This window comes from Capricornis sumatraensis, chromosome 4, assembly GCF_032405125.1.
Source record: "Capricornis sumatraensis isolate serow.1 chromosome 4, serow.2, whole genome shotgun sequence".
Taxonomy (NCBI): Eukaryota; Metazoa; Chordata; class Mammalia; order Artiodactyla; family Bovidae; genus Capricornis; species Capricornis sumatraensis.
The window spans coordinates 101,296,052-101,307,846 of NC_091072.1; the positions used below are offsets into that span (position 1 = coordinate 101,296,052).

The 11,795-nt window shown below is 47.4% G+C and overlaps 1 protein-coding gene across 1 annotated transcript; it reads left to right on the plus strand.

The window, feature by feature from the left end:
- Positions 1–5,879: 5,879 nt before the first annotated feature.
- Positions 5,880–9,134, plus strand: MIP (major intrinsic protein of lens fiber). The gene is made up of 4 exons (XM_068971650.1): positions 5,880–6,239; positions 6,712–6,876; positions 7,306–7,386; positions 8,949–9,134. The coding sequence occupies exons 1-4, from the start codon at positions 5,880–5,882 to the stop codon at positions 9,132–9,134; spliced, it is 792 nt and encodes a 263-aa protein (XP_068827751.1).
- The last annotated feature ends 2,661 nt before the right edge of the window (positions 9,135–11,795 follow it).

The following is an 11,795-nucleotide window of genomic DNA, read 5'->3' on the forward strand; positions in this document are numbered from 1 at the left end:
AACTCACCTGCCAATGCAGGAGACAAGAGATGCAGGTTTGATCCCTCGGTCAGGAAGATCCCCTGGAAGAGGCCATCGCAACCCACTCCAGTATTCTTACCTGGAGAATCCCATTAAGCTAGGAGCCTGGCGGGCTACCATCTATAGACTCACCAAGAATCGGACAGGACTGAATCGACTTAACACAGCACTCAGTAATGAGAAATTTCCAGGGTTGTATTTCTGTAGGACTTCTCCTTCTGTTCCTCCTGGTCCTAAGAGCTGAAGTGATCACTCCATGTTCCTCACGCTGTCAGACCACAACTGTATTACTTTATTCCCTGCTCAGGGGATAGTTTCTTACCTGTTATCTCTTGGATTATTTCACTTTTACAGACTATCTGACAAACTCACCTTCATTCTGTTGATCTATCTTCCTCATTGCTAATGAACAAGTAATTAACTATTGAACATTTCCATGCATAATAAATAATTAGGAAGAGATAGAATTTTACTTGACAAAGAAGGAAAAGACATTTAAGCTAGAGGGAACAGCTTAGGATAAAGCACTGGCTTATAAAATAGAGTGGGTGTTAGAGGAACAACAAGAAGCACAGTATTCCCAGAGTCACATACTAGGGAGATAAGGAGAGTAGTTAGAAAAGTTGATACCGAACGATGAAGAGTCATGTGTGCCCTGATAAGAATGTTTTCCAGGCATACGAGAGTTGTTAAAGGGAACACAGGACAAATTACAGGTCCTTTTACAAACAGAGCTGACAGCAACATGGAAGGTGAATTGGAGGGATGAGACTAGAAACAGAGTTAAGCAGAGTCCAAAGACTCTGGGAGTCTTTGGTGTGGGCTCAGCTATCCAAAAAGTAGAACTGATGGAACTGTGGTTATTGCTAGGTAGGAGAAGGAAACTTGATTCATAGGTTTCTGACTTAATGAGAGGATACAGCCAGGGAAGGGGGGCGAGGGAAACCCACGAGAGAGGGGATATATGTATACATATAGCTGATTCACTTCATTGTACAACAGAAACTAGCACAACATTATAAAGCAACTATACTATAATAAAAAAATTTTTTAATGGGATACAGAAGGAAAAACATGTTTGGATGGGGAAAGATAATTAATTCAGTTTTGAACAGGCTGAATTGTGGTCTGTGGGACACCCAAGTAGGTGAAGACATTCTGTAGGTGTATGGATATAAATTTCAAGGGAGGGGATGACTTAGATGAAGTCATCCAAGGAGAGGATGTAAACTAGAGTAAGTAGGGAATAAGCTGAAGGTGTGATCCTAGGGAATACCAGTATCTGAGATATAAAAGTGCTTAGAACGGGACCTGACCCATAGCAAGCATTGGTCTGCCTGGCTTGGGTTGTATCTGACTCCACAGGAAAGAAAGTGGAGAAGGAGGCAAGGACAGGGTCAGTTCAGTTCAGTTGCTCAGTCATTTCCAACTCTATGACCTCATGGACTGCAGCACGCCAGGATTCCCTGTCCATCCCAACTCCCCAAGCTTGCTCAAACTCATGTCCTTCAAGTTGGCGATGCCATCCAACCATCTCATCCTCTGTCGTCCCCTTCTCCTCCCGCCTTCAGTCTTTTGCAGCATCAGGGTCTTTTCCAATAAGTCAGTTCTTCGCATCAGGTGGCCAAAGTATTGGAGTTTCAGCTTCAGCAACAGTCCTTCCAAGGACGGGATAGACTAGACTATTTACTCTATTTCTTGGATTACTCCATTTCTAACACACAGGGGCCCTAGCCTGATCCAAGTGCTAATTGGAGCCCTTAAATATGAGTGGGAGAGGGATGATGCCCTCAGAGCTTGGTGATTGTTCTGGACTTTGCCAGGAGTCAGCAGTCAGCAAAGCATTACCAGAGAAAGAGAGAGAAGGGGGGCCCTCAGGAGCTAGCCAAAGGGGCTGCTAGGCTAGCTTGTGCTGTGCTGGGGCCTTTGTCCTACTGAAACTGTCCACACAATGGAGCTGGGTTAAATGCTGACCTGGCATTCTAAGTACAGGGCTGGAATGGAGATTCCACGTGGTGGAAGCAGAGACGGATGGTCACCCAGCCCCTCAGTACCGTATCACTATTCACCCACACTGTAATTGCTAGGGAGGATGGTCCATACTTGATAAGCATGAAGTTGTGTTTATATCTGCTTAATGCATGAGTCAGTTCATTTATACTTCAAGCCAGTCAACTTAACATGGATGTATTGCTCAGGTGTATATCATCTTGTCCTCATACAATCCTATATGATCAACAAAGTGGATTTTTTGTGTTTCTTTTTTTAAAATTTCTTTCTAATTGAAGGATAAATGCTTTACAATATCGTGCTGGTTTCTGCCGTACATTAACATGCATCAGCCATAGGTATACATACATACCCTCCTTCTTGAATCTCCCTGCCACCTCCCACCACCCGTCTCTGTTGTCACAGAACACTGACTTGAGCTCCCTGAGTCATACATCTAGTTCCCACCGTCTATCCATTCTATATGTGGTAGTGTGTATATTCCCATGCTACTCCCTCCAGGAGACAGTGGACAGGGAGGCCAGGCGTGCTGCAGTCCACGGGGTCGCAGGAGTCAGATACGACTGAGCGACTGAACAACAACTTTCTCCATTTGTCAGCAAAGTAGATTTTTTATGGAACTCAAATGGGTTATTCTTTGGGTCCAGGGGATACAGGGTGGCTAGAGAGTAGCTTCAGAAAGGTAGGGAGTCGGTCCTAGGCAACCTCAGAGGTAGCTGTAGTCATCATAAAGGACCGCTGTACAGAAATGCAGCAAGGCAAATTGCTCTGCCTGAAGATTCCCTAAACTTTACAGACTCACTTGCTCCTTGGTCATATGGATTATGCTTCCAAGGCACCTCTGTGGGACAGAAATGGGGTCTTCTGACATGGGGAGTGAACATAGGCTCACTAGCCCCAGGAACAGAAATAAGTTGAAAGGCTGATGGTTAGTAACCAAAAATAACTGAATCAAGTGTATAGAGGAGACTCTAGAATGGATTACTATTACAAGCCATGAAGACTTGCAATAACTTTGTAACTACCCCAGGTTTTTTATTTTATAAATTCCTTTTCTCCATTTCCATAGTTCCTAGTGGAAAAAACTTCAGAAATGTTTGCAAGAGGCTTCCCTGGTGGCTCAGTGGTAAAGAATCCGCCTGCCAACGCAGGAGACACAGTCTTCTCTGGTCTAGGAAGATCCCACTTGCCACCCCGGAGCAACTAAGCCCATGCTCAGCCCATGCGCCACAATTACTGAGCCTGTGCTTCGGAGCCTGAGAGCCGCAGCTGCTGATCCTACGCACCCTAGAGCCGTGCTCTGCAACAGAAGCCTCCGCAGTGAGAACCCCACACAGCAGTGAAGACCCAGTCAGAAACAAATACATAAATAATCCTTTAAAAGCATTTTTTAAAATGTAGGTTTACTTCAGGCCAGAAGAGAGAAATGTGGAGAATCCAGGAGTAAACATCATTGTCAACCCCCGAAAAGAACTCCCAACACAACAATGGCGTAGTGGGGAATTCCCTGGCAATCCAATGGTTGGACTCCACACTTCCAATAACAGGGGGCATGGGTTCAGTCCCTGGTTGGGGAACTAAGATCCCACATGCCAAACTGGGCGTGGCCAAAAATATTTTTTAAAAAGAATGAAGTGGAATGATAGCAAAAAAGTGAACAAACTAACCAGAAAGGAAGACAGAGCTGAACACTGTGTGTCCTGGGTGATCCCAGGAGTGTTGACCTAGGAATCCCCTGCACTCCGATGCAACTCCTCAAAGATGCTTTCCTTTGCCGATTCCAGTGACCCAAGTGCTGGCTCACCACTGGGACCTGCTCACTGCTTGACTGTTTATGGTGAGGGACGGACTGTCTTTACCTTGCCTTTCCTAGAATTCTTCTCATTGTCTTCCAGATCTGCACACTAGCTTTCCTCTTTGCCTCTCTGACTCCTGAAACCCAGGTTCGTAGCAATGATTAGGAGTCCCTCCCTTCACTGTGAGCACCTCTGGTTGACTGAAGCCAACCAGAAGGCTCAGAGAGCTTATATTGATTTAGTCAATGAATATTTATTTACTGCATAGTGTGTGTCAAGCACGGGGTTTGCAGAGATGAGCAAATGGACAAGTCCCTGCCCTCCTGGAGTTTATATCTAGTGGAGATAACTTCCCCTCCTAGAAAGTGGTAAAGCCAGGATTTTTGTTGCTCCTGCTGTTATTTATGGATTTCAAGTACACAGAATAGTCGTTTGTTCATGACATTGCCTTCTCGTTGGCCTCTATGTGACTCCCAATTCCTGTACTTCACACGGGAGCAGCTTGTGGCCTCTGTGACTAGCCACCATGTGGAGATGGTGAAGCCTAACAATGTGTTCCGTTCTGCCTTCTCCACCACCACACAGCCCCCACCACTAGACTGCCAGCTTCCTCACTAAACCTGGCCACAACTGAATTTCTTTCTCCAAGCTTTTCTTCCCCATCTTGTCCTTTTCTGTCTCCTTGACCACCCTGCTACCCCAGATAGCCACATCCCCAGACCTTTCTCTACAGGTCAAGATTTGACTTTAATGTCCTGATCATAGCCAGTTTAGGGGGCATTAGACCCTCCTGTTGCTTCATAGGCAAGACTCAATTTCCTTCCTTCAGTACTTCCTGCTAGGACCTTATGAATTAGGAAAGATGAAGTACAAGCTAATTCTGAGATTTAATTACGAACCTCTCTTCTCCTCTCCCTGGTGGCTCAGATGGTAAAGAATTAGCCTGCAATGTGGGAGACCTGGTTTGGTCCTTGGGTAGGGAAGATTCCCCTGGAGATGGGAATGGCAACCCATTCCAGTATTCTGGCCTGGAAAATTCCATGGACAGAGGAGCCTGGCCGGGTACAGTCCATGGGGTTGCAAAGAGTCGGACATGACTGAGTGACCAGCACTTTCACACTTTCATTTCCTCTCCCAGCTCCCCAACACCTCTCCCAACCTATCCATGGAAGATAGCTTTTTCCTGCTATCCCTGTGGTTTAAAAGGCCAGGCTGGGACTTTCCTGGTGGTTCAGTGGTTAGGACTCCGTGCTGCCACTGTAGGGAGCATGGGTTCGATCCCTGGTCGGGGAACTAAAACACTGCAAGCCATGTGATATAGCAGGTAAATAAATAATAAAAGTAAAAGGCCAGGCTGAGGGCTTGGAAACAGAGATGCTGGCATGCATCAGGGGTAGGGAGCCCGGGCTCAGAGAAAGCCAAACGCAGCAGAACTATTCTGTCCCAGGGCTGCAGGGTCCACAGATTCCAGCCCAAACCAGCCAATGGGAGAAGGCCCCCTAATCCCAGAGAACTAAAGAATTCTCTTCAGTTATCCAGCTTCCCTGCCAGAGTCCACTCTTGACCCCCACCCCCACCCTTACCCCTGGCCAGTTCAGAGAAGCCTAGAGGCCCCCAGGAGCATAGCCTCATGCTCTGTGAAGTGAACTCAGCTTCACTAACCTTCCCAGCAGAGTTGAGGAAAGTTCTAATATAGATGTCAGTCAGGACTATGAACCCCAACTTTGACATGAAGAGAAAGGCAGACTCCTCCAGTCCCCCTGTTCTTGGTCCTTTCTTCTCGGAGCCTCACACCAGCCCTGACCCCATCCCCACCCTCACACCCGTGGCTCTGCTCATCTCCCCATTGAGGAGGGAGGGGGAAATGCTGCAGCTTTATCTGATGCACCAGAGCAAGCCTGCCCGCCGCAGCTGTGAAGGGGTTAAGAGGCTGGGCCAGTCACCTCAGCCTGCCCCTCCCAGGGATTAAAAGTCCTCTATAAAGGGGACTGTCCATCCAGATCAAGCCAGGGGGGTGTCAGGGACCCAGGCGTTGTGCCCATCCCCCCTGCCATGTGGGAATTGCGATCAGCCTCCTTCTGGAGGGCTATATTTGCTGAGTTCTTTGCCACCCTCTTCTATGTCTTCTTTGGACTGGGGGCCTCACTGCGTTGGGCCCCTGGACCCCTGGATGTCTTACAGGTGGCTCTGGCCTTTGGCCTGGCCCTGGCTACACTGGTGCAGGCTGTGGGCCACATCAGTGGAGCCCATGTCAACCCTGCAGTCACTTTCGCCTTCCTTGTGGGCTCCCAGATGTCCCTGCTCCGTGCCATCTGCTACGTGGTCGCCCAACTGCTGGGAGCCGTGGCTGGGGCTGCCGTGCTCTACAGTGTTACCCCCGCTGCCGTCCGAGGAAACCTAGCACTTAACACGGTAATGGTTGGCTGAGTGGGGCTGGGGGACTTGGTGCCTTGACTTCCTCCTGTGCAGGTAAATCAATTCCCCTGGGGGTCTGGGACTCTGTGTGTGTGTGTGTGTGTGTGTGTGTGTGTGTGGTGTGTGGTGTGTGGATGTTTAGGGTGGGGAGGATCAACACGTACTGTGGAGGGGTATGGAAGTCATCAAGCCCTGGACCTGAGTTCAGGTCCCAGCTTTTCTTCTGGTGCCTAGCAGGTTCTTGAGGAAACTTATTTTACTTTATGGAGTCTCAGTTTCCTCATCCTCTACTATGCAGGAATATTAGTAGGAGCAATTAAGGAGCAAATACAATTACTGTGAAGGAGGTGCTAATATCGTTCCTCTCCAGGGAACGGATGTCATAAAGGGGTTCCTGCCTGGGAAGCAATGAGGCGGTAAGGCTGTGGCAGCCCTGAGACACTGCCTCTCTTCTTCTTCCTTTGCCCAGTTGCACCCTGGGGTGAGTGTGGGCCAGGCCACCATAGTGGAGATCTTCCTGACGCTCCAGTTCGTGCTCTGCATCTTCGCCACATACGACGAGAGGCGGAATGGCCGCCTGGGCTCCGTGGCCCTGGCCGTTGGCTTCTCCCTCACCCTGGGGCACCTCTTTGGGGTAAGTAGGAGAAGGGAGCAACTTCTAGTTTTAAAATTCCAGGGCCCCCAAACCTTTGCCAACTTCTAAGCATTCTTCCTGCTCACTTCACTGTCAAACATGAACATGATCCACCTCCTTCTGTATCAGACAGCACAGAGGAATGAATCCTGCTGTGTTCCCCTCTCTAGTAACAGCTGTAGCTAGTCCTTGACTCCACTGTAGAAAGGCATGCCTTCTGGGAAGACATGGGCTTTGCCAGGGAACCCATAGTCTGTCCTCCGACGGGCATTAGTGACCCCACTGTGGGACTTCCATGCACGTTGTCATCCCTACTTGCTGCTGGCTACAGACAAGGTGCCAACCCTTGGAGGGCAGGTGGGTGGTGGGCGAGAAGCTAGGCTGGAGTAGGGGGGAAAAGTGTCTCAGTTACAACTGTGTCTTTTGCAGATGTATTATACTGGTGCAGGCATGAACCCTGCCCGCTCCTTTGCTCCTGCCATTCTTACCAGAAACTTCACCAACCATTGGGTGAGTAAGAGGAGGAGGGCCAGATCCTGAAGCCCTCCTGGATGGGTGTGGACTGCAGGTTCGAGGTTTGGTTCCTGCTTCCTATCTGGATGTGCTGACTATTCTACCAGCCCTCAGCTAAGGGGGCTGTCACAGAGTTTGCCTGCCTGTGTGAACAGGATTCATTATTTTGCTCAAGATGGACTCTTGCTCATATTGTTCCTTCACTAGTTAGTCAGGGCCTTTTTTTTTTTTTTTTTTTTTTACTAAATATTTGCTGGATTCCAAAACTAGGAGCTATGAGGACAGACTACTGAACAGGAAGACAAAAGCTTCTAGTCTCAAGAGGCTGGGATATGTATAAGTACAAATGGGCCTCAGCCTCGTCCCTGTTCTAGCACGTCACTAGCCTCATGTGTGATCATGACAAATAACTCAGTCCTTCTGCACCTTGGTTTCCTTAACTACACAATGGGATGTTATGAGAAATAAATGTGAAAATCATATGTTTGGAATATTTAGCACAGAATCTGATACAGAGTAAGTCCTCAATAAAAATCGGCTATTCTTGTATTGTCTGGCCCTATGCCAGTCAAGCACATGTAAATAATTCAAAAAAATTTTCAAAGCTGTACACTCATTTTCATGGTAGCATTATTCACAATAGCCAAAAGGTGGAAGCAATCCAAGTGCCCCACACAGATGAAAAGATAAACAAAATGTAGTATAAATGTAGTATATACATACAGTGAAACAGTATTCAGTCTTAAAAAAGAAGGAAATTCTATACATGGTAAATAAAACATGGAGGAACCTTCAGGAAATTATGCTCAGTGAAATAAGCCAATCAGAAAAAGGCTCATATATTTCTACCTATATGAGGTATTTATTTCAATGAATGGTCATATTCATTGAAACAAACAAAATGGTAGGTAACAGGGGCTAGGGAGTGGGGGATATGGGAAGTTGTTTAATAGGTGTTGAGTTTCAGTTTTGTAAGATAAAAAAATTTCTGGTGATGGGCTATACAACAACATCAGTATACTGAACACTACTGAACTGTACAATTATAAATGGTTAAGACGGTAAATTTTATGTTATGTGTAATTTACTACAGTTAAAAAGAAATTTTCAAAGCAATATGGAGGGACTTCCCTGGTGGCCCAGTGGCTAAAACTCTGAGCTCCCAATGCAGGGGGCCCAGGTTTGGTCCCACGTCAGGAAACTAGATCCTCCATGCTGCAACAAAGACCTTGGGCAGCCAAATAAATAAATATTAAAAGACAAAACAAAAAGCAATATGGAAACTAGTACAAATTGATAGCAAAAAAATAGAATATACATGTGCTAAGAAGGTATGGGATAAAGGAATAACTTAATGAGTCAGAAAATAAATGAATTTTGAAATGCAGGCTATGGAGCAGTCCAGGAGTTTTAAAACGAACACTGACGTCTGCTTAAATAGTGCCCAATTGTATGTGCTAAGTGCAGGATGTCTGTTTTACAACAACGGGATTGGAAAAAGAGCAACCTTGCTCTTCGTCCGCTGCCCAAACCTGATTGTTTTTTCCCTCTTCCTACAGGTGTACTGGGTGGGCCCGGTCATTGGAGCAGGCCTGGGCAGTCTCCTTTATGACTTTCTCCTCTTCCCCCGGCTCAAGAGTGTTTCTGAGAGACTGTCTATTCTCAAGGGTGCCAGGCCCAGTGAGTCCAATGGACAACCAGAGGTCACAGGGGAACCTGTTGAACTGAAGACCCAGGCCCTGTAAAAGCTCCAGCCGGATAGAGGGAGTAGGAAGCTTCTGGGTTTACATGGAGGGGCTGAGCCAGCCCCCAGATGAAGAAAGAGACTGTGGGGAGGGGCATGTACTTCTTTATTTTTAAATTTATGTGTGTGTTTTTTTTTTTTGCCTTTTGCCGTGTGAAATCTTTCAAGTTGCATTCATGAGCTGTTTGGTGCACACTTCCCTTCCTCCCCATCCCCCTTCTCTTCGCCGCTGTGTGTGCATGATTGTGCGTATGACTGTGAGTGAATGTGACTGTGTCTTGAGTTGGGGGCTTGGCGTGAGAGGTAGGGAACGGAAGAGCTGTCACACTATACCTTCCTCTCCCAACCCAGTGCGGTAAGTACAGGGAATGAAGACCTTAAGTTTCTGGCCTTTACCCTGCTGCCAGTCAAGTGTATGGCTCTAGGTTTCTGAGGGAGCAGGGAAGCATTTTGTTACTCCTCAGAGGAGGCAGATGGAGGGAAGTGGAAGTGACAAGGCATTCCAAGAGTTGGGAGAAGCAGCTGGGCATGGTGTAGATATCAGCCCCAGATTAGAAGGCAACTGTACCAAGAAGTTTTGAAGAAGTTAACAGGAGAGTGTAGCCCACTTATCTCAGCGATGCTTGCCCCACGGACTTGGGTGGCAAAATAGCTCTGAGAAAAGTAAATACTGGGGTTGGGACCCTTCTGTAATTCCACATCAACCTCTCTACATCCACTGGCTGGGTTTGAGATTATTCTAGCATGATGGATCTCTTTGGAGGCCCTGGGTGACTGAGCTCCCAACCCAAGCAATGGATGAGCCTAGAGGCTAGAAAAATTAAGCAGCTTAACTGTTCTGCCTGACAAACCCCAGTGTGACCTCCAAACAGAAGCTACTTAAGCCCAGAAGTGCTCCCTAAGGCCAAAACAGGAAATCTGATGCCTAGAGCAAATGCAGAGGTAGGGGTGGGGGGCATAGAAGAAAGAGGATTTGACACTCAGAATTTTAATTTAAAGCAGCCCCAAATAATCTTCAAATGGCATCTTTCTCCCTTTATCACTAGTTCTATAGTCATTTCCATTTTTTGTGTGTGTCTTCATTTTCTGCTCATCTGTCTTTTCATCTTCAGCCAATTTCTTCTAACGCCTCATATCCCAAAAATTGATTCCTTATATTCAAATTTTAATAATTAACGCGATATTGTTTGATACCTATCTTCCTTCATTGTTGGGAAAATACACTCATCTCAACAGAAGCCAGAGGAGCCCCTGACTTGACGATGAATACCTTTTCTTTTTAGAAGCCAACTGCACACTTCGCAAGCTTTAAACCTATACCTATAGTAAGACAGGCACCCTGACCTCATACGAGACCACTATTGCGCATAGCCGCACGCTCCATTTCCTCACAAATAAAGCCTAACTTTTCTAACTAACCTTGTTAAGACTTTGGAATAATCCACTTGACTAGAAGAAGGGGAAGAATATTTGTAAATTCACGTCTATTCGCACTTAGATCCCAATGATCATAAGTCAGCAGGAAATCCATTGCGCTGTGAGCTCGGGCTCAATATAAGGGATGGACTCAGATAAAACAATAGTTGTACTCGCTTCCTTTTTTTTAACTTCATCACCAACTCCCCCAGCCGCTAAGGGTCACATGGACCAGCCTGGCTCGCCCCGCCCCCGCTCCCCACGTAGGCAGGGTCTGGTCCGACCCACAGTGGTGGCGGGAAGAGCAGCGGAGCTGTGCGTGAGAGCTGCTGGCTCCGCGGGGATCTTGAGGAGCGGCGGGGAGCGGGTGAGTGAGTGTGTGGGCAAGAAGGCTTTAAGTGGACTGCGTCCCTTCGTAGCCACGGGGCCTCTCCTGGGAAGCGCCGAGTCCCCTTTCCCGCCACCTGGTTTAAAGGCAGGGGGCGGGGCGCGCGCCTTAGGTGCACACGCGCAATTCCCAGTCGGGGCTCTGGGTGTCCGGGCGTTTCCAACTCGCCTGGGACTCCCCCTTGTTCTCCCGCAGTCACTCCGCACGGCTTGGTCCACTTGGAACCTTTACTGTAAGACAGAAGCTTCCCAGGAATTTCCGCTTCTGAACTTCCCATCCAATTCAGACCCGAAAAAAACAGGTGTGCAACTTGGTGGTCAGCAGGAGCCGGGATCCAGTGGTCACTTGACTTAAATCTTGAGTTTTTATAAAATGGATTTCTCATTCTCTTCTGACCTTTCCCTTGGTAGAAGACTTATGGAGGTTACAGGCTCTGCTTGGGTTTGTTAGCTGGGCCTGCTGCTGCTACTGTTAAGTCAATTCAGTCATGTCCGACTCTGTGCGACCCCATAGACGGCAGCTCACCAGGCTCCCCCGTCCCTGGGAATTCTCTAGGCAGGAACACTGGAGTGGGTTGCCATTTCCTTCTCCAGCCGTTAATTAAGCTCCTTCCCTTGAGTCTCAATTCTTGGCCCTTCGTGCTGCCACTCATAATTACCTTTATAAAAAGTCAATCTGGTCATTTCAGATTATATTTAAAACTCCTCTTTGGCTGCCCACGGTCAAGTTTAAATCCTTAGGTGGGTGTCCAGGCCTTTGGCAGTCTGGCTCTGACTCAGCTTGTTTTCTAAAGGTTCTTGTCATTTTTTTTTCCATCTCATGCAGTTGAATCCCAGCCCTGTGGAAAGCATGTCTGTA

What these genes read in the sequence shown, in the direction of transcription:
- MIP (XM_068971650.1), top strand. Translation starts at nt 5,880, where the DNA reads ATGTGGGAATTGCGATCAGCCTCCTTCTGGAGGGCTATATTTGCTGAG. An exon ending in GAAACCTAGCACTTAACACG is followed by an intron (nt 6,240 to 6,711) that starts GTAATGGTTGGC and finishes TCCTTTGCCCAG; the next exon opens with TTGCACCCTGGGGTGAGTGT. An exon ending in CCCTGGGGCACCTCTTTGGG is followed by an intron (nt 6,877 to 7,305) that starts GTAAGTAGGAGA and finishes TGTCTTTTGCAG; the next exon opens with ATGTATTATACTGGTGCAGG.